At 37.3% G+C, this 22795-nt stretch overlaps 2 protein-coding genes across 3 annotated transcripts; one reads left to right on the top strand and one right to left on the bottom strand.

Moving 5' to 3' along the window:
* Positions 1-47: 47 nt before the first annotated feature.
* Positions 48-6386, bottom strand: eif2s3 (eukaryotic translation initiation factor 2, subunit 3 gamma). Its single transcript, XM_066657685.1, has 13 exons — positions 6340-6386; positions 5928-5993; positions 4543-4606; positions 3960-4087; positions 3300-3421; positions 3078-3172; positions 2732-2890; positions 2397-2531; positions 2172-2266; positions 1597-1741; positions 1333-1502; positions 576-748; positions 48-440 (listed from the first exon to the last, which is right to left on the bottom strand). The coding sequence occupies exons 2-13, from the start codon at positions 5991-5993 to the stop codon at positions 377-379; spliced, it is 1416 nt and encodes a 471-aa protein (XP_066513782.1). The 5' UTR covers positions 6340-6386; the 3' UTR covers positions 48-376.
* A 2985-nt stretch (positions 6387-9371) lies between these two features.
* Positions 9372-21451, top strand: klhl15 (kelch-like family member 15). 2 transcript variants are annotated; one of them, XM_066655347.1, is made up of 7 exons: positions 9629-9668; positions 10987-11074; positions 12487-12591; positions 13430-13565; positions 14368-14691; positions 15271-15522; positions 16154-21451. In XM_066655347.1, exons 3-7 carry the CDS (start codon positions 12572-12574, stop codon positions 17261-17263), a joined length of 1842 nt encoding a protein of 613 aa, XP_066511444.1. In that variant the 5' UTR covers positions 9629-9668; positions 10987-11074; positions 12487-12571; the 3' UTR covers positions 17264-21451. The 2 variants fall into 2 exon arrangements, with proteins under 2 accessions (XP_066510747.1, XP_066511444.1); XM_066654650.1 differs by lacking the exon at positions 12487-12591 and having other exon boundaries at positions 9372-9668.
* The last annotated feature ends 1344 nt before the right edge of the window (positions 21452-22795 follow it).

The raw sequence follows: 22795 nt of genomic DNA, 5'->3' as shown, positions 1-22795 counted from the left end.
TTCAAAGCACTGACAGTGAAATATTGATTTATTTCATTACTAAAAATAGTGTCCCTTTGCACACAACTAATACACGGTCATAACACTCATATCAAAGGTTTTGATCCAAAGTGTTTATTAGTCATCACTGAAATTTCTTGACAAGTTTTGTCAAACCCAGGAAAATGCAATTGTCTTCTCATATTGCAGTATAAATGCAACCAGTCCTGCTACTGAGGATGGCGCACATCATAAAATTCAGGGCCAGTGTGTTCTTCTTAAGACCCCTTCCCCTGACCTTTGTGCAGCACAGACGATTGCACTGCAAGTGTGGAAAAATGGTTGGATATTTATGCCCTACAGTGAACGTTAGCCTTTCTTTCAAATTGTTAAATCCTCAATCATCATCCACTGTTGGTGTGATGGTCACTCCTCTCCTGATCTGACCCCATCCAATCAGACTGGAAAGAAAAAGAAAGAAAATTGATTACACTTGGATACTTACAAGGAAACAAATAGTCACCATCAAATCAAAACCATTTCATAACAGTTGAATTTGTTCAATTAATGTCAGCCCCACATTATAATGAGCTCACCGCCAATGTTTCTCCACTCTACGACTTAGGGCAATCTTCTCTCCCACCTCTGTGCAGACAGGGTTGGTGAGAACAATCTTGGCCAAATCAGCTTTTACTGCACTCACACGTCCTCCTGTTGACAAGGAGCCAATGTTCACCATCAGCACCTCGTTCTTTGAAAGTTTCTGAACCTGGAGTTCAAAAGAAAGTGTTCATTAAAACATTTCCCTCTTATAAAAAAATGGAAAATTTCCACAGTACTGTAGGGGTTTCTCAATGTAAATTATCCCATACTCATCCCATAAACATTGCTGAAGTTAGGGATTTGGCGCTCGCACAATTTGGAAAATCTGTGAATTATTATTTTTATTTAACTTATATTAACGTCAAACAAATTGTGTCTATATTTATGGTACAGAAAGATATTCAATTATATTGATTTTATGCAATACTCTGACCCTCGATATATTGAAACCGCAATGGGGTGAATAGTTATTCCTTCCACATTGCCAATATAAAATTAAATAAGTGTGAGTCTAAAAATCACACTGTTAGGACAGGCTGGGTTTTACTGATGATGGTATATTGGGACACTTCACACATTCAGAATACATTTTATTTCAATTTAATACGTGGTGCAAATTGGACAAACACTACTAAAATTTCTCAAATTGGATTTTTGCCATATAAAACATGTACTGTCTCACGACCAGAGCTATGTAGGTGTCACATCAACTGGCCGACTAAATGACCAAACAAGGGGTATGATATTCACCTTTGCTGCTTTCTTGTCACCTTCAGTGCGGACACCGAGGAGCCTCCTCAGAAGAAAGTAGGAGATCTCCAGCTCTGTGAATATTTCTGGGAGAGCCCCCACTGCCCCGAGCACCTGCCCCACCATACGGTCTGCTCTGCACAGCGTTGGGTCAATTTTTGTGCCCACACCTGCAACAAAGAATACAGTGAAATTAGATGGCCTATTTTATAGCCTTAAATGGCTTAATCAGTCTCTCTCCACATCTCTGTCACAAACACATACCGATAAGGCCACCAGGTGCTGCGTACTGGAGGTCATTGTGCTCAGCGAACAGAGACACGATCTTAGAGAAAATGGGTTTGCACATAAGCTTCCCTTCATGGTCCTTAGAAACAATACCAGGCCGAACTTCAATCTCCTGTCCCACCTTACATCACAAATACCAACAAAAAGAGAGAGGTGAGAACAGTAAGGTATAGACAGGGTCGAAGAGCATTATCCTAGGCAGATGCCTGATGCAAAAAAGAGATTCGGAACTCTCTCTTCTACAGGCACAAACAACTAATTCATCTTATGAAAATATATTCATTCATCATATTAGACCATTCTGAGTAAAAGGCATTTGTCTTTCAGTTTGTGTAAATGATACGTATTGTATCAACATCAAAGAGCCTCTTGGAAGGTGCTTCAAGATTGGCTACGACTGAAGACCCATTCCTGCCAAAATTAAACATCTGTATTTTTTGAGGCTTATCACATGACATAGCGACATCATTACAGTTCTTGTATTTTGCCCACATCATGTAAACCCATAAAGTCATCAACTGTTTAAAACCATTTAAGAAGGCTGATCTCACCTTCAACACTCCTTTGAGAATACTGCCTCCAGCTACACCTCCTTTCAGATCGTCCACTTCACAGCCGGGCTTATTCACATCAAATGATCGGATTACTGCAGGAAAAAAAAAAAAAAATACAAATATTTCACAGGACAACACTTCTGGGGGAAAAAAAAGTATATTTAAAAAGGTAAAAAAAGTTAACTATAATTCTTTGGTTATTTAACACCAAAGGAAACTTACCAATGAGTCTAGGCTCTGAGGTGAAGTCACGAATAGGCACAGGGATCTTCTTTACAATGTACTCACACACCACCTCAATGTTATATTTTAGCTGAGCAGAGATTGGGATGATGGGAGCCCCTTCTGCGACTGTGCCTGCAGGAAAAGTCAACATATTAAATCAATATCACAAAATAACCCAAACCAATGGATGAACAGTATCTGCTCAAATCAGTACACAAACCTTAGAGCAGAATCATTTAGTTATATGCAGCATGTCTATAAATGTATTTAAATCTTTTGGTTTTGAAAAATTAATGCACTCCTAAAAGTAGTGGTCAAAAGCCCAGACTCACCCTGCACAAAAGCCAGGATTTGTTCATACTGCTCTTTGGCTTGGCTCTCTTTTACCAAATCAATCTTATTCTGCAAGATGAGGATATGCTTTAACTTCATGATCTCAATAGCAGCCAGATGCTCTGATGTCTGAGGCTGAGGGCAGGACTCATTACCAGCTAAAAAAAAGGAAACAAATATACAATACACTGAAACCAGATATTTAAATGCTTTAAATTGATTTTTTTTATGAAAGCAATTATCAAATACAATTATTCCAAGCACTGTTACTGTTTAACATTCAGATTATATTTAATAGTTTTATTTTATCAAAGGTGATATTTGATTCTATGAGGAATTACTAACCAATGAGGAGGAGGGCAGCGTCCATCACAGCAGCGCCGTTCAGCATAGTGGCCATCAAGATGTCGTGACCCGGGCAATCCACAAATGAGACGTGTCTAACAGAGTAATGTATGTACAAAATATTCTTTTTATTAAGAAGAAGAATACAGAGAACAAAGCTCTAATACAATAAATATCCAAAATGCCTAGTGAATTTCTTAAAGAAAAATGTTGTTAACTCACCGGACTAGTTTGAAGTTGCCTTTAGTGCCGGGAATGTCTGTGGGGAACTCGTCTGGAGTGCTGCTGCCACACGACCGATAACACTCAGGCCTCGGACAGCTGAGGTCATCGAGCTTATAAACCTGAATACAATAATTTACCATATAATTCTCTCCCTCATCTTATGATCAACTTTAAAAAAAATCTTTGTCAAATAAGAATCTGAACTGAAAATTAAAAAGGCCTGGTGGGCATTTTGAGTTATATTCCATACAGGGAAAGCACAACACAAAAATGTCTACCACCCATCAATTAATCCTCAGTTATGTAATAAATATCTATATTTAAAAGAAAATACAATCCAGGTTAAATTACATTATACAGGGTCTTAACAATCACTTGCTTTACAAAAGCACTTTCATCCCCTACTGCAACTTTTGCACACTTTTAAAAAGTTTTCTTGAAGTATTAAGATTTTAGGACAGTTTGCATCTCCATTTTAATATTTGAGATTTAAGGTTTTGTTCCAACATTATGGATATAAAGAAAGATTTTAAGGCATAAGGCTTCACTCTTTACGATCTGTGGGAATTCCAGTCTCCTCTAGTTCACTTAAACAGAATCGTTAATTCAGAGCATATGGTCTGCAAATCAATACTGAAATAGTTCTCTTTTACTCACTTTAGCATTAGCATATCCCAGCTTGATAGTAATATTTCTCTCCAGTTCATTCTTGAATCGGACAGTGTGAACCCCGGAAATTGCCTTCACCACCGTAGATTTCCCATGGGCCACATGACCAATAGTTCCTGTTTATTGAGAGATATAGGTTTAAAGATTTCTCAGGTGTTATAAATACATTCTACACAATCACAATTCCACACTCACAATCGTTAATATAATGTAAAGCTCTACCTTCAATTTTTTAATTATTTTTTTTATTTGTTGTCTCCCAGCCCACCCTCTGTTTAAATTCTGTTTTCTCAGGCAAAAAATATTCAGATCAAAGTCCAGGAGTTCAGGTTTTAAAAAGCAGTACATACATATTTATAAAAAATACATTCAACATATTGAACAACCACTGTACATTTGAAAAGAAAGGAAGCAGTACAAAGAGAAATGCTGAAACCACACAGCCAGATCTATGTACGCAGTTAAAACACTGTCCAGACAAAAAACAACCTCAGGCCTCAATATGCCCACCATCCCCCTCGGAGGACTCATCATATAATGATGTAACATGCATACATTACTGTCAACCCACCTATGTTGATTGTGGCTTGTCTGCTGATGATCTCTGGTGACAGTGGAGTCAGTGTGCTCACGTCCTGCGACGAGAAACAAAACAAATTATATATCACTTTTGTCAGAACAAAATCTTTCATCTTCAGCTTTATCTCTTTTGTTTTGGTCACATGGATTTGATTATCTGTTTCTGTGTGCATAATCAAGCTCAACCTATAAAAGATTCATTTACATAAAGTATGATCTAATTTACGCAGATGTGTCAGTAATGAGCCAATGAAAATATGGAGATCAGAGGCCTATGAGCCAATAGCTGCACTCACAGGTGGAGTTTGAAGTAGAGTGTTGTGCGCATTGCTCCTCTAACGACCAAAATCTATAGAGTTAAACTGAGGGTGAGAGAGTGGAGCAAACAGAGCATGCTGATTGGTTGAAAACAGTAGAATGAAGTGATGGATGCGTGTGATAGTGTTCCTAAAACAGTACATGTAAACAGTGCGTTATTGCAGTAGGTTAGAGGCTGTTTCTGCACCTGTTGTGTTTAGGGGAGCTCTTTGGTACAGTAGGTCATACAAAATACAAACCCAAAGTAATATTTTTTGAATGGAAAAAATAGGAGGTGCATCTTGTTTATATCAGTGCACATGTAATAACCACATCCACTTTTGAACTTGAACATATTTCCACATAACATTAGTTAGAGTTACTGTTTGTTATTAATTATGGGGATTTCTTTCTTTTTAAAAATATTTTTGTATTAATTTGATAATTTGAAATGCCAAATGTTGGATTGTATGCGCACGCTTTACAATTAGGTTTGACCATATGCATCTTTGATGAATAAAAGCCACTGTGTCACATATTTAAAATCCCATTACAATCAGGGCACAGCTGAGAAACATTTCACACACTACTGTCAACCCAATTAAACATATGCTTTTAATAATACGTGTTTAATGCTCTTGAATTTTTGTAGATACTCATGACACTCTCAGAAAATCATTCTGTTTATCCCAATGATTGTAAAATATCAACAAATCCGCCTACTCCTGTCCCTTTTCTATGTTTGACTGAAATGTCTGTACATGTTAATAATAAAAATGACAAGTATGGTCAAAAAAGGAGGTCTATATAATGATAAAAGGGTGTAAATCCATATAATCCACAGAGAAACCAGGGCTTTTACGAAACAGAACGTGGCTTCAGATTCTAATTCTCCGTTCCACTTTAAATAGTACAGTGCTTAATGGGGTTTTTAAGGTGGAACGCTTAATTCGAATGGGAAACCACTTCCAGGCTCCTTTTAACACAGCGTAGCCGCCGAATAAAAAACAAGGGATTAAACGCAGAGTAAGAATACTTAGAAAGCAAGAGCAACAAATAAATTAAATGAACATTACTCACTAAAGAGTTGAGATCTTGTTTGGCCAGATGCGGCTGCCCCAGCGTTACTCCCTCATCACCCGCCATCTTAAAGCAAAAGGAATCAGAATGTGACCCTGTGCTGCCTGAATAATGCACTACATATTAAAAATGACAGATATTTTAACCCTAAATCGCAAATTATATCTTCTAAAAACTCTCTATGGGGCTTACAGCCCCATAAAGAATGAATATATAACAAGTAAAACTCTCTAATCCACTCCACAGGCGAGGATGATGCAATACAGCCACACTGTGATAAGGGAACCATGTGTTCCCCTAAATCACACACACACAAATTACACACTGGACACTCTCTTTCCAGCTGTGTGTTAACATAAAGCACAGAAAATGAGCTCAGTCACGAATACAACACGATTTCACTGATAGTTACCGGTACGATTTCTTAAACACGTTGAGTATGAAGCCGAAAGCGACAAGGGGTCCGTCGACTACAAACTGCGTCATCAGTTTTGTAGTTTTGTAGTCTTATATGTTTTATTATTTTGTAGTCCATATACACAATTACATTCTTGTTTCTACACTTACTGTTTTTTTTTTTATTCGCTCAACCGACCATACAGGAGCAATCTGTAGTTCTATATTAACAGCATATGGTCATTTTGCTCTGCATACCTTGTTTTTTCCCTGTTCACCTTGTTCTTCAAGGGTCAAGATTCCCACAGAGCAAGTATGATTTGGGTGGTGGGTCATTCTTGGTGCAGTGACACTGACATGGTAGTGTTTTGTTGGTGTGTGTTGTGCTGGTATGAGTGGGTCAGATAGCAGTGATGCTGGAGGTTTTAAACACTCCATTCACTGTCCACTGTGTTAGACACTCCTACCTTGTGGGTCGACCTTGTAGATGCAAAGTCAGAAACAGTAGCTTATCTATTGCTGCACAATTGGTTTGTCATCCTCTAGTCCGTTATCAGCAGTGTCACAGCAGCACTGCTGTGTCCGATCCATTCATACCAGCCCAACACTAACACACCACCACCACATCAGTGTCACTGCAGCGCTGAAAGTGATACACAATCCAAAACATATCTACACTGTGTGGGTCCTGACGGTGGTCTTGTCGTCTGCATTTTTCATGTCTGTGTTTGTTTCTATTTCAAATTAATATATATATATATATATACACATACATACATGTATGCAATTTTCTATGTATGTCCAAGTAAAGTGTATGAATGTCACAGACTGTTAAAAAAACCCTATTTTGCATTCTTTTCCCTACTGCTGATGCTTTCTCTCTCTATAATGAATCTATTTGCTATTCCTGACTCTAAAAAGCTTCTCTGAATACCAGAACTGTGCCCTCGAATCACTCCTCCTCATGGTTTATTCTTGAGCTTCATGCTCTGAAAACCACTGGCGAACATTTTGAGCATCCTTGTGAAAAATACTGGATTATGCTCTCCCTTGTCTTGTCGGATCACAAATGCAAAGCTACTTTAAATGCAGCTACTTATCAGGTCACAATCCCAAGTGACTATTTTCACCTGTCAACAAATCTCTTCAGGCTCCACTCAAGGACCCTGAAGCCATCCTGAAAAATGTGCTGCTTTTGTCAAATTATTCTCAAGATGAAATCAGCACTGTCTATTAAGATTTCCCCAGGTTGCTACCCTTCAGATTTTTCTGCCTCTCTCATATGTCCCTTTAGCAACAGACTCACAGAGATTTGTCCAGTTAGGCTTGACTGCATTTCAGAGATATCTTTCAAATATAAACCTTCATAATATTGGCTTGATCCTGCCTCCAACTCACTATTAAAGTTTTCTCTCACTAATATTTTAAACTCCATATTTTACCTCATGGCTTATCTCATGTCATTTGGTCATTATCCTTGTGCTGTGAAAATTGATGATGTTTCCTCCATTGTCAAGAAACCAGGCCTTGACAGTTTAGTTATGGAAAATTTGAGACCTATTTCTAAACAGTAATTTCTCTCTAAATTCCTTGAGAGGGTTGCTGTCTCCCAGCAGCAAGACTCTCTGAACTCCAGTAGACTTTTCAGTCAGAACTTGAGACAGTTCTTGTCCTTGTTCTAAATGAGAATTTTCTGTTTCTATTCTCACTCTGTTCTGCTCTAATTCTTCTTGACATTTGGTTTTTAAAATAGCTTTTTTGAGCGAACATGGACGTGAAAAGAATTATCGTCATGAACATTCCATATAAAATGCAGAAGGCATATTTAAATTAACTTGTGGCTGCAGAAAATAAACAGGAATATTTGCTTCGTAGACATGGTATATCTCCAAAGGCCCACTCTCTGGATTAACAACATATAATATCTGGAGAGTCTCTTACCTGAGTGGATGAAGTGGATGGAGCCTCACTAATACAGATAGATAAATAAATAAATAAATAAATAAATAATCTCTGGAAATAGGCTTAAATTGTGCTATGGCCTTGCAGATAATAAACCAAATAAGCTCTCAATGGGAAAGTTATTGAACGTAAGTTATATCATAGTGTTCATGTAGAAGACACTGAGCTCAACTGACTTGACATCATTTTGCCTTGGTTGAGGTTCTGAACTGAAACACAACAGTTACAATCTTTACAGATCACAGTTTAATTCATTATGATTGCCCATTATAAGCAACACCATCATGAAATTCTTCTTTTCCTTGTTTTCTAATTTTTCTGCCAGAGATTGTGTTTGCTAAACTTTCCCACACGTTTTCAGGTACGACCATTTACAACTCCAGATGGTTTGGTCTGAGTGTGAGATCCACACATTTACACAGTTTCTTTTTGGTCATTTATACTTTTGTTGCTTTTTTTTTACACATGTAAATATATAAGGTTACTAAAGTTTGTGCACACTTCTTCTAGCACATACTTGACAAAACCTAGATAACCGTCTGTGACACCTGATCAAGCACCTAAAATACTATTTCAATCAACATCAACCACCAGAAATACCATCACAAACACCCAGAAACTATCTGGCATATTATTGCATCCAACAAGAGAGCTACTTTTGATACTGTACAAACCATTGTACCATGGTACACCATGACATTGGCAACAGCCTATCAGTACCTTAGCAACCACCTGGAATAATACAGAAACTGCCTAACAACACCTTAGGAAGTATATTGGATACCAAAGCAACAGAACAGCACCCATCTGGGATAACACAGCAACAGCCTAACAACACCGTAGCAGACAAATTAGATGCCATATAGCTACATCGCAGTAACATCTTAGCAACCTTCTCAACACCTGGGAACCACTTAAGTTGTGCAAGGAAATTAACTATTCTACTTTATTTTTTGTCTCCAGTCTATTTAAAAATCTTGAAACTGTCTAAAATACTGTTTCTATTTACTGTTACGCTTGTTTAATTTCCATTAATGTTAGAGAAGAACGAAATTAATAAACGCTGTGAATTTAAAGTAATACGTTCCAAATTTAGAGATGCTGAATTTTGCACCCCTGTTCACCGTCCACATTTGCGCTCGCCAGTTTTTGCTACCGGAAAAGACGTCAGTGCAGCCCATAACATGGCGCTTAGGATGGGTATGAGGGCTGCGGGGAAACACAATGTTGAAATGCGGTCGAAAATAGAAAGTAAACACGTTTAAAGGCGCAAACGAACTAAAGAGTGACGATGAGGGCTGTGTGAGTGAGAGCGGCGCTCCATGTCTGAAGGAGCCCGGGCTGTGTGGTCGAAACGCGGCTGCGCCGAGTCTCACCGCCGAGGTAACGTTAAGACATCCACAACAAAAAACACACACTTTCAGAATAAATAGTATAATTATGTGAGGCTAATTTGGTTCTGTGGACGATTTCAGCTGTGTACTGTCGCATACGCAATTTGTTTTTAAGTGAAATTGTCAAAAATTCAATCAGAAGTTGTCTTCTTTTTAGAATTTTCTAATCCACCTTAAGTGGTGCGGCAGCTACATTGGGGGTCCCAGGTGCCACAATCTAAATGACGCACCATTTAAGGTGGATTTGAAAGTACGAATATGAAGACATAGTTTTCAAATGTTTTTATTGTTACAAATAGAAACGTACAAAGAGATTTATTAGTCACAGATATGTTCTGCAAAGGAGAAGGTGTTTTAACACAACATACAGAGAATGGTTATTTATTAATTGATATATATATATATATATATATATATATATATATAAAGATTTCAGGCTTTAAGCAATTTAAGGAATATCATGGGGGTGTCAGGAGGTTAAATTAGCATGTATCATCTGCACAAATCATAAAAGAGAAGAAAAGCAAATGTATAGCTTGTATTTGGCTGGGAAAGTCTTAGCAGATACTTTAACACACCAGAGGATTATTCCACAAAGCAGTTAGCAATGTAAAATATGGGGTTCAATAAGCAATTTTATTTTATTGTTCAACTTGTTCAAATTAACCTTGAAATATGAGGAACATGATTAAAATAATTATTTTAGAAACTGCATCAAAAGCCCATTGTGGACATCAGAAAACCTGGACAGAGTGGCTTTTATAGTTGTTGTGGTTCCCTGGAAGTACCGTTGACTAATAAACAAGGGCATGGGTCATGATTCTGGATGTGTGACCTCTGGTGGCTAGGTAGGTGAACTTCAATAACAGACAGGCGCTTGTGTGAAACCGCCTAGTGTACCTTTAAATCCAAAGAGAATTTCTTTTGAATGATGCTACCAAGATATTATGGAGTCCTATCTTTACCAATGTAACAACATTGACAAAAAAAAACAAAAACATACTATAACAGTATAATGAATGTAAACTCCAGGGGTAATAATACTGTATAAATAATTAGGTAATAATATCACAATTCCTACTCTACCGCAGTTCAACTCTGCTTCTGAATGCTGTAGTTATAAGGAGTATTTGAGGTGCTCAGATTAAAGATATAGAATGGAGAATATGAATGTTTTTAATGCATGGTGATCTTTTTTATCACTGTAAAGAGCACTGATTAGAAGTCACAGTTTTTTATATGCCCTGTTAATATTTGTGAATGGGTTATTTTGGCATTGCAATAAAACTTTGCTTTTCACACATCAGAGCAGGGGAAACACAAGCAAAGGAAATGTGAGCGTCCCCTCAGCACGCTGTCAGTGAAGCCCCCTACCGGCCAGGAGGCCGACAAAAGGTACCATCTCAGAAACACAACAAAAATTAAGGCATATCATCTTTATCATTTTACTTCAAATGCCTTATACACTATTTGTTTAATTGTTTCTGCTAATGAGTGAAAAATATCTTTAAGGTAGTCAGCACGAACAATGCTAAGCAGAAATGAAGCCCTTACAACTACATGGTCTAGAGTGAAAGTAGTCCATCCGATAACTTTGGGAAGAGTTAGAATGGCTGAATACCATCAGATTCCTACCGAAATTTTCCAGCATATAGTCAAAAGAGCAGAAACGTAATGCAACAATGGGGAGCAAATTACCTGGTTATACCCATCACAGCTGTAGAAACTTTCAGCAGGTGTCCACAAACATTAGGCTGTGTAGTGTACTTTCAGACAGTGCTTACTAGAATGAATAATGTTAATGATAATAATTGTTCGACTGTAAGGAAGTGTTTTCCAGTTGTGTAGATAAATTATTTTGGATTGGAGAATGATCAATAAGATGTAAATGCATTGTCAGTTGCCGCTGCATGTATAGTATGTTCATTTAAATGTCATTATAAGAACAGATGCAGATTAAAATGAAATATTACTCTTAAATATTATTCAGTCATTTATTGATTGTCTGTAAATGCTTCAGTTCAGGGTTGTGGTTTTATATATAAGTTTACCTATGTTTATTTTAATATAATCTCTGTAAATGTGTGTGCATTCTAACTGACATTCATTGGATAGCAATGAAAAATAGCATTGATGATTGAAATCAATTTATGGATATCTCATAGCAATATTTAAATGACATAGTGTCGCAAATACAGTGCTGTGCAGAAGTCTTCCGAATCTGACAGAATGATTTGTAAAGCCATTTCAGCAGCAAACCACGTATGATTCTTCTATGTGTGTGGGCTAGATTCATCATTTCCAAAGCTCTTTGGATGGGCACAGTTTTTGTGTAGAACAAGGGGTTGTTTCACGAAGCAAGATTTCTTATTTTCATAAATCATGCTTTGTGAAATACTCCCCAGGTCTTGCACGGTTGTTAGTACTCACATTCTCTCTAGTATTTAAGTGTTTTCTGAACTCTAATTTTTGAAACATCTTTCAGTTCTTATACAATTTATACATAATATCATTGTGTAGAAATAAAGGGTCTTACTTCTACACGAGGCACTGTGGCAAGTGGCATGAAATAAACTTCTTTGGATCTGCTGCATGAAGCTCTGTTAATAATATAACATTATTATAGAGAATGAAAGCCTGTTCTGTTTTGTTTTTGTTTGTGAATGATAACATAATAACAACATAAAACATAGGTGTAGCAGGTGATGAATACTCATCTTTTTTTTCCTCATAAATTGTGTCTCACTTCATTGTAAAAGTGTTTTTTTTTTGTCATTTAGTTGCATATTTGTCGACTTGTCATTTAGGTGAATACCTTCAGAAAAGAGGTTGTTTTTCTCTTCGGACACAAGGGGCACTGTCCTCTGATTGGCTCGGACACCCTCCTGTGACATGCCCGTGGCCAATCAGAGGTGAGTGTACTGTGTGTGTGTGTTTGTGTGTGTGTGTGTGTGAGGAGGAAAGCAGAGCTGGCTCTGAACAACATGAGCCAAAGTGCTGAAGTGTGAATGTTCTTGAAGTCCTTCCAGAAGCTTTTGTAAAAGTTAGCATTGTTTTCTTTGCTTAAACGAAGTCATATAGACCCCCTGAATATTACATTACACCATATTATCATCTTTATACTTTAAAATGTACTTCAGTGAAATCTTTAGACCCAGATATTTTATCCTTTTTCTTGGGCTGTCTGTATATACTTAATGATTTGGGGGTAATTTGAATTGTTCTCTCAACTCCATAAATCAGTGGCTGAGATATAAACAAAGAAAATAAGAGTATTTTAGTGAGAAATTATTGGTTTTAGAGGAAATTAGTGTCCAGCCCATATACTTAGCTCAGCATGTGTGATTAATAAATAAGATATATTTCAAAATTGCATCAGTCTGACTTGTAAGAACGCATAGATAAAAATACTGTAATTGTCTATGATACAGTTTTATAAATTTTATATATATATATATATATATATATATATATATATATATATATATATATATATATACATATATATATATATATACACACACACACACTGAATAAACAGGTTTAACTGGGCTGGGTTATTTACGTCGTAGTAAATTATAGACATCAATGATTAAAAAAAAATTTTTAGTAAGGGAATTGACATTTAGAGATAGCAGAGACTTATATTTTTGCTTTTTAAAAGAATATTGGTTTAAAAATTAGCATAGTATAAATTATGTTCTACTGATTGTCATGTCCTGAAACTCTTTTGTTGCTGTGTTGATGCAGGTGCCTGATGGCGGGGGATGTAGAGGTGTACCTGTCTCAGGTACATGATGGGAGCGTGTCCTCCGGCTTCAGGGCTTTGTACGAGGAGCGACTTCTGCTGGACGTCACACTGCTGATCGAGGAGCACCACTTCCAGGTATTAGGATGATATTTTATCACTTTTGTGATGGACAGATTTCTGTGCAAGAGATGGTTATAGTGTCACCCTGCAAAGGACTGGCGCCCCCTTCAGGGTGTGTTCCCACCTTGCGCCCTGTGATTTCAGGTAGTCTCTGGACCCAGCGTGACCCTGAACAGGTTGGTGGTTGTGGAACTGGTGGTTACAGATAATGAATGAATGATGGTTATAGTTATCTGATCAACATAGATCTTAATGACAGTTTATTAGTCCACTTAGGTAAGACAGAGTTATTTATAGAGCACCTTTCAAACACAAGGGCAATTCAAAGTGCTTTACAGAGCCAAAAGATACAGCAAAAAGAAGTTAAATTAAAAGCAAGAACAAAAAATGTAAAAGTCATTTAAAACAGTTAAAATAGTGCAACAAAAGAAAACAAGTGAAATAATACAATAAAAGAAAAAACAACAACACTAAAGTCCTTAGACTTATGAACAATTTTAGAAATCACACCCAGTGTATAGAAAACACGTCTGCTATTCTATTACACTATTTCTGTTACTCCTGAATTAGTTCAGGACTTTCCAAACATTAATTCATTTTTATTTATGTAATTGTTTTTACAGTTTTCATTTTTGTAAACCTCAGAAAAAGTATGATTTATTTTTTGTGTTATAAAAATATTTTAATAAGTTTGTTTTCATTTGTTTGTATAGTCAGTGCCTTTGTTATATATCGAATAAACCTTTTAAGGTTGTAGAGGTCATTTTATAAAACCTGAAAAATTAATAATGTATTTATCATCCATCTTTCTCCTCAGGCTCACAAGGCCCTTCTGGCGACGCAAAGTGATTATTTCCGGGTCATGTTCACAGCAGACATGCGGGAACGTGATCAGGATAAAATCCACATGAAGGGTCTGACGGCAGCGGGGTTCGGCCACGTGCTGCGGTTCATGTACTACGGCTCTCTGGAGCTCAGCATGCGCACGGTGCAGGAAATTCTGCAGGCCGCCATGTATGTGCAGCTGACTGAGGCTGTTGAGTTCTGCTGCTCTTTTCTGCTCGCAAAAATATGCCTGGAAAATTGTGCAGAGGTCATGAGGCTGCTGGATGACTTCAGCGTCACCGTGGAGGGCGTGCAGGTACGCAGATGGACTCATCTAAATCAAATATGATCAAATATAAATTGTCCCAGAGTCCACACCTGCTATTGAGGGATTAAGTGTATGCTAATGTATTTCTAGACTTCTCTAACATGCATAAATGCTTGCTAAGTGTGTGGATATGGATCAGATTTTTGTGGTAGTTTTGTGAGTTAGTGTGTGTTTATGGTGTATTTAAAATGCAGACTTTTTTACAACCGTGAAGGTGCACACAAAATGCCTGCAAAATTTGGACATTGTGGCATGCCCAGTGTACATTTTGAGCTGATAAAATAACATAGCTTGAACTAAAATAAGCAAACATTATTCATTGCTGCCTGCTAAAATGATATACCACCTATTTTCTTCTGTTTTATTTATAGTTTTACCATGTATCGCTGTGGATGAAAATAAACCCAATTCACAAACTGGTTCCGGTGGTGTAAATATAAGCTTCTGAAAGTTAACTGTAAATAATCTTTGTGTGTGATAGTTATGAAAAGACTAATCGTGTGTATGGCATTTCATGTTCTTGTAGTGACTGCACATCCTCTCCTGTGAATCTTTATGTATGTGCAGGAGCGTCTGGATTCCTTCCTGCTGCAGAACTTTGTGCCGTTGATGTCGAGGCCTGATTTCCTCTCATATCTCAGTCTGGAGAAACTGACCGCGTGCCTGGAGAGCGAGCAGCTGAGTCGTTTCCCCGAGATTGAGCTATATGAGGCCGTGCAGTCCTGGCTTCGACACGATCGCCGTCGATGGAGGCACACAGACACTGTCGTACAGAACCTCCGCTTCTGCCTCATGACCCCAACACAGGTGTTTGAAAAGGTAAGAGCTGTTAAAAACCTGTGTGTTTGCGGTGTATTTTTGGAATGTTATTTATGATTCAGAAAGGGAATTATTATTAGGGAAATGTGACACAATGGATATTTATGGTGTGGTTACCATTTGATTTTTGATTATTGTATTTATACTGGATCCCTAGTTTTATTTTGGCCTTTGCAGTAACACGAGATCGTTTTTTAATGTTAAAATTACAGCTTTAAAATATTTGTGATGCTTCTTGGTGGTGGGCAGGAAACCAACCCACTCTTCAGCGGTAGGGGAGGCCTAGGATATTTGCAAAAATACAGAATCTTACCTAGTGTTGTTTAATTATATTGTTTTACTTTCCTGTGCATTCTGATTGTTCTAGGATCATATATATTCTGTTATAGTGATTTTTTTTTATAATTATTAAATTGGTACATTGTAGGAATACTGGATTATTGACCATACAAAAACATATATTTAATTTCTGTTTAAAGTCTTTTTTATTTTATTTTTTTTACTTTAGAAATGTGTACGTATTGGCATCTAGAGATAATTCCATGACAAATATAAGTCCACATTTCCCATGTCCGTGCATTCATTGTAAAATGTGCTTTTAAATTATAAAATATATTTTTGTTCCTTGTAGGTGAAAACCTCAGAGTTTTATCGTTACTCTCGTCAGTTGAGGCAGGAAGTGGACCAGGCGCTGAACTATTTCCATGCTGTAAATGAACAGCCACTGGCTGAGAACAAATCGAACCGGATCCGCTCGGTTCGTCCACAAACTGCGGTTTTCCGGGGAATGATTGGCCACAGCATGGTCAACAGCAAGATCCTGCTTCTGCATCGGCCCAAAGTGTGGTGGGAGCTGGAAGGTCCGCAGGTGCCCCTTCGACCTGACTGCCTCGCCATTGTCAATAACTTCGCATTTCTGCTTGGGGGAGAGGAGCTGGGGCCAGATGGGGAGTTTCATGCATCTTCAAAGGTGTATCGCTACGATCCCAGGCAGAATTCCTGGCTCCGGATGGCAGACATGTCTGTGCCAAGGTCTGAGTTTGCGGTGGGTGTGATTGGTAAATTTATTTATGCTGTTGCGGGTCGCACACGGGACGAAACCTTTTACTCCACGGAGCGCTACGACATCGCGGAGGATAAGTGGGAGTTTGTGGATCCGTATCCTGTCAATAAATACGGGCACGAGGGCACGGTGCTGAACGGAAAACTCTACATAACAGGCGGCATCACCTCTTCTTCCACGTCGAAGCAGGTTTGTGTATTCGACCCTGGGCGAGAAATAGCCCCTGAACACCGCACTCGCCGGACACCCATCCTCACCAACTGCTGGGAAAACAAGTCCAAGATGAACTACGCTCGTTGCTTCCACAAAATGATTTCTCACAACGGCAAGCTTTACGTCTTCGGTGGAGTGTGTGTGATCCTCCGGGCATCCTTCGAGTCACAGGGCTGCCCGTCCACCGAAGTTTACAACCCAGAGACGGACGAGTGGACCATCCTAGCCTCAATGCCGATAGGCCGAAGTGGGCACGGTGTGGCTGTCCTGGACAAACAGATTATGGTGCTCGGAGGACTATGCTACAATGGGCACTACAGCGACTCTATACTTACCTTTGACCCTGAGGAGAACAAGTGGAAGGAGGATGAGTATCCGCGAATGCCTTGCAAACTGGACGGCCTGCAGGTGTGCAGCTTGCATTTTCCCGAATACGTCTTGGAACATGTCCGGCGCTGCAGCTGAGGGTGTGCTTTTGTTTTTGTTTTTTTGTTTTTTTCTATTTTATTTTATCATTATTATTATTTTTTGCAACTCTGAAAAGGTTAAAGGGAATTCTCACTATTAAGACATGAAAGCCTTGATGAAGTGCACAACTCTGGGCCTAAAGAGCCGGTGTCCAGCAGGGTTTGGTGACCACATCTGTTAATTGGCAGATAAGGTTAGGTTGTGAGGGGAAATATACCAAACTACATATCCAGAACTATTAAATTATGGTGTTAAAATCTCCATCGTTACTTTTTACAGAAAAAAATAATCATGAAATTATTTTGAAACTCTAATATTGATCCATTCATCTTGAAATTTAACATTGTGTGAAGAGCAAAACTCACACAGATTGTGTTAATAATAAAAATGATTAGAGTTAAGGTGACTCTTGTGTGGACCCTCTCACCAAGAGATCATGAGTTCCATATCTGGTGATGCCTCAGCCCTTAGATGCCAGGAGTCCTAGAGAACACAGTTGCCTTTGCTCTCTGAGTGTGTGGGATCGTCCAAATGATGTGATAGTCCTAGGCAGAATGTGTTCTCCTCTGCTGCAGAGGGGATTAGAGTGGTTGCATTAGCAGCAGTGTGAAAAAAGGGCCCACCCTCTCGTGCTAGAGCAAGAAACTGTGATCAAGGGAGATTCACTGATGGATGGAGTTGGAGATAATTTATAATTGGGGCGACAATTCAAACAAAAAAAACACAAAAATATAATTAAGAAAATACCCAGTCAAAGAAAGCCGTTTTGTTACAACTGTGCTGACGTACTGTATGAACTGGGGTTCTGTGGAATCTGTGTTTTTTTTTTTCCTTTCCTCATTCCAATTTTTAGGTTTTTAACATTTCTTTATAAAATTGTGTTATCAACTACAGAGGCACAAACAATTGCAAATGCAACAAGATTTTGCCTAATTCAGATTCTGTTTGCTATTGTGTTGCAGCTTTGTAAGCATCTGTAAGGTTTCTGATTTCTTTAGAATTTTCCCTACAATTAAGAAACTACCACATCTTTTTGTAGTTTCATTTGTTTCCCAAGATTTTTTTGCTGTATTTCATTAAAATTGGTTGTGTACACCATTTCAAGGCATACAAGTCTTAACAGTAAGGGTTCCCTTTTAGGAGGAAAAAAAAACGTTTACTGAGGTGAAAATAGTACTACAACACTAAAATACTGATGCTTTAAAATTACAGTAGGCCAGCTGCTTATTTAAGAACAAAATAAAAACAAACAAACAACAAAAAAAAAAAAAACAACTTACATACTTTTTAGGTCTTGTTGTTAGAAAGGGGTGGGTTGTTATGGGGCAGTTAGGATGACCCTTTCCCCTCACAAATTTAGATTTCTCATGTAAAAAAAGGGGATATAAAAAAATGACAAGTTCCTGCGGACTTCCATTCATTTTCTGGGGCCTGATTCACTCTGTTCTATACCTGTAACGTCCTGTACGACCTTTTTACCACCACCATGTTGTTTGTTGTGATTGATTCTGATTTCCTCATCGTCTGTTCAAATGGTGTTTGAGGAAGTAAACAACAAACGTCTGTGTGTCTGCCACATTTAACAACAGTTATATCATGGAAAAAGGGGATTTTATTTATGGAGATGATGGAGGAAATACGTCCAAGTACAAGTTTGGAATTTTGTTATTTTTAAAACCTTATACTGACCATTGTTAGTGATTAATCGTTAGCCGACAAGCTTGATATCCAAATGCTATCCATCAAAATATCAGTTATTCGTTCATTCATCTTCTCCAAGGGCTGACAGTGGATGCTAGGTTCGAAAAATGAACAATGTTTATATCAAAATCATAGTTTTACAGAGTGCAGTAAGAGCTGCTACTTTAATTCTAGCCTGCCATATCAGCAACAATGGCTTAACAGGATTTAAATTTGGGACTTTTAGCTTCTGTGTCAGCATTAGACCAATCATATGCAACCGGACACTGCGCTATGGACATGACCATGACCAAAACCACAACTGTCAACTATCTGGCCCTCTACATTTCATTACAGCACTCAGAATTAGAGTCAGATCTTTTTGGTCTTGGTTATATACTCAGATCTGAACCTACTTTAATGGAAATCTATCACAATTTACATTGCAATCACAATATTGTTTAAACTAATTCACTGTTATTTCCCCCAAATTGTTTAGCCCTATTTTCTGTAAAGCAGGAACTCACCTTTCACAGAATACCAGTCATTCACAGAGCATCACCTTCTCACTCTCTCTCTCACTCACTCACACACACACCTGTGACCAATTTAACTCAGCCATACTACCAGTGAGATTTTCACTGTGGAGTTAAACCCCCACAGACATTGGGAGAACACACAACTCTCCTCTCACACAGTGACCCTGGAGCAGTGGCAGAGACATTACCTGCAGCGCCACTGTGTTGCCTCCAAATCAGTTACAATGACTGGAATTAAAGTAGTTGCAGTTTTTAAATCTGATGTGCTGAGTAGTGCAAACTTACTGTTTATTTACTGGACTTTAATGTATTAGGTGAAAGAAAAAACATGTGAAAAAACAAGTGTTGTCTGTGCAAAAGTAAGGTCACATTAATAATTTCAAATATTCGATTGGACTCAAAATCAAGAAATTCTCGTTTTTCATTAAATAAAATTATCTGATTTTTGTGTTTGTCGGTTAACGGTTAATCAGATCATCATTTGCATTCTTATACTTTTCCATATACTTTTTTTTTTTTTGTTATTACACTTTTTGAATGCATTTCTCTTAATGTTGAGAGCTATGGTTAAATGAAAAATGACCATTATTCTGACACTAACACTAATATTGACACGTTGCACTCTAAAGAGCATTTCCGCTGCTCTGCAATAACACTGGTCCTCCACTGCTGATGAAAGAAATGGAGCAGAGGGAAGGGGATATGTGTGTGTATGTTTATCTCCGTTCCCAGATCTCTGCCAGCTATATTTATGCTTATTAATTTATTAAAATGATCTGTTGGGGCTCTCCTGGATCCCATCAGGATGAACCAGCTGCTGATTTCATTGGTCTTGCTCATATTTTTGTTCCATGAGCAAAAAAAAGGGCTAACGCACATATGCATTTCTTTACATTGTTTTAATCCTTTTTTTTTTTTTTTGGAGGCGGGAGGTTGGTCTAAATTTATTATCTAGACAGATAAAGGTACATCCCATGCAGAATCTGTAACAAGTCAGTATTCATTTCACAATTTAAAGGATCATGGGTCAAAACTGGGACTATATTTCTACAAATATTGATTTCAATAGGCCGTTAAATAAAAGTATAAAATATCATGCAGATTTATTACTCAATAACTTTATAAAAATGTTTACTTCAACATAAAAAACACTGAAATAAACTAAATCATGGCTTAAAATTCAAGACCCTCACAAACGAGTTGTAATTACTCTATTGAGTATGATTTCCTGAGGTTTAGCCCTTAAGGTCACTCAGATTTTAGCCTTATTGTAGACAAATATTGTAAAAATCACTCTGTAGTCTAATATTAACTTTGAAATTCCCCACCACATTTCACACATATTAAATATATTTAATTATTTCTGCTTTAAATATATTCATATGTAGTGACTGCCTGATGAGGAACTTGCAGAAAACATGGATTTCACATGTTGTGTACCTTTAACTGTATCTTGTAACCTGGATTTAATGCTTTACTTTTTTTTCTTTTGTTTTATTTAAATATTAGCACTTGGTTCCCATGTTTTTCTGCTTTGCTTTAGTTCTTTCTCCCTCTTCCCTGAGTCTTTGGTTGTGTTTTAATTCTGCTACATGGGACTGGTCTGAACTTCCTCAAATACTGACTCATAGCCTCTTGTCTCTGTCTCGTGGGTCATTGCGTTTTCTTTATCCGGAACATGTCTCAGTGTCATGTACATAAAGAAAGCAAACTGCAGTCTCTTAAGAGGTTTTAAACTGTGCAGGTGAAAAGTATGCTACTCCTCCGGTGCACAGCTAACGTCCGAATTAGATACTTAACCTTGTCACATTTATCCCTCTGCAGAAAAAGACAAATAAAATTAATAAAAGTTAATAATCCTTAGCCCTATATCTTAATTGTACTTGAGCGTTATCAGATTGCTAACATATTTATTGCAATCTGATGTTTTACTGCTATTTGGAGACTTTGTAACTTCTTTCCTGAAATAAATGTTCATATTGTTCAATTTGTCTGTGGTCATTTTTAATAAAAACAGGAGAATCCATGTTTTAACGGGGTACTAGGACAAATGAAACTAAATTTTGAAGAAACTGATTTTAAAATAGTTGTTTTAGCTCTAGCATCAGCACAAGGACATTGTGTGCTTGTGTCTTTGTGATTGTGCTTCACCTGCTTGCTCTCTGGAGGTCACCTAGGTTAATGCACTAGTGAATTAGGGAGGATTTGTGATGCCTGACTCCTGTTGGCTAGCAAGGAGAACTACAAAAACAGGCCAACGTAAATGCCTTTAAATGGTTGTGACCGAAAATGATTGTACTCACTGCATAATAGGATAATCCTAAACCTTAAACTCTTAGTGCTGTTTGAAAGTATTAGAATATGCATTCATTGCTCTGTACACCTATACACGTTTTTTTAAAGTGTAATTATAAACACTATATTTTTCCAATTATCAGTTAGGGGTTGGTTCCCTTTTGCTGCAGGAACAGTTTTTACTCTTCTGGCAAGAATTTAGTGCATCACTTTGAAGATTTGATGGCACGTGAGTAAAATTAGGTACTGATGTTGGAAGGTTAGTTCAAGGCCAAAAACCCCACTCCAACCCAAATCTAGGTGTTGGATGGAGCTCCATCAATCCAGAGAACACAAGTGATTTATTTGATTTGTGATACCTCTTCTAGTACATAAACTCCAACAAACACATATCAATTTAAATGCTTGATATTCATTGGAGAAGGTTTTAATTAAACTCAAAGAAAATGTAATTAATTCAATCAGGGGCTATAGGATAGTAGAAGAAATAAGTTTAGAAAGTAATTTCTAGAGGAAGGAATATCAACCCAGCATGATTTTATTCTATTATATATTATATTACATTTAGTACTGAATACTAAATTAAATCTTGCCTTAGACATAAAATCATGACTTCTGTGTTGTTCCATATCTTTGCCTCCAGATTTTGTACTTTAATATATACTGTGTGATTTTAAAAAAGTATTTCTTGACACTGAGTTAAAATAAAGGTGTAACGTGTTTTTTTTTGTTGTATTAATGTAGAGTTTAAGGGAATGTTAGCTACGTTAGCAATGCTAAGTAAAATTAGCATGTTTGTTAAATTTTCGCTCAAAATATTTTTGATTTTAAATAAAAATTTTGAGAAAATTAGGAATAAGATCAGTATTTTGAGAATAACAATGTAATATTAAGAGAAAATTTTAATTTCTTATTTAATTTAATTGCTTATTTAAGAACAAAATAAAATCAAACAAACAAGCAAAAAAAACTACTTATTGTTAGACAGGGGTGGGTTGTTATGGGGCAGTTAGGA

The sequence above is a fragment of the Hoplias malabaricus genome, chromosome 1, assembly GCF_029633855.1.
Source record: "Hoplias malabaricus isolate fHopMal1 chromosome 1, fHopMal1.hap1, whole genome shotgun sequence".
Classification (NCBI taxonomy): Eukaryota; Metazoa; Chordata; class Actinopteri; order Characiformes; family Erythrinidae; genus Hoplias; species Hoplias malabaricus.
This window is presented reverse-complemented; position numbering and strand designations above follow the sequence as displayed.

Bases quoted from the DNA above. Each gene is read 5' to 3' on its own strand.
- eif2s3 (XM_066657685.1), bottom strand. From the start codon at position 5,993: ATGGCGGGTGATGAGGGAGTAACGCTGGGGCAGCCGCATCTGGCCAAA. The intron at 4,607-5,927 runs GTGAGTAATGTT...TTCTCGTCGCAG, and splicing joins AACAAGATCTCAACTCTTTA to GACGTGAGCACACTGACTCC. The intron at 3,422-3,959 runs GTGAGTAAAAGA...TATTGTATTCAG, and splicing joins TGGGATATGCTAATGCTAAA to GTTTATAAGCTCGATGACCT.
- klhl15 (XM_066654650.1), top strand. From the start codon at position 9,608: ATGTCTGAAGGAGCCCGGGCTGTGTGGTCGAAACGCGGCTGCGCCGAG. The intron at 11,075-13,429 runs GTACCATCTCAG...GTGTTGATGCAG, and splicing joins GGCCAGGAGGCCGACAAAAG to GTGCCTGATGGCGGGGGATG. The intron at 14,692-15,270 runs GTACGCAGATGG...ATGTATGTGCAG, and splicing joins TCACCGTGGAGGGCGTGCAG to GAGCGTCTGGATTCCTTCCT.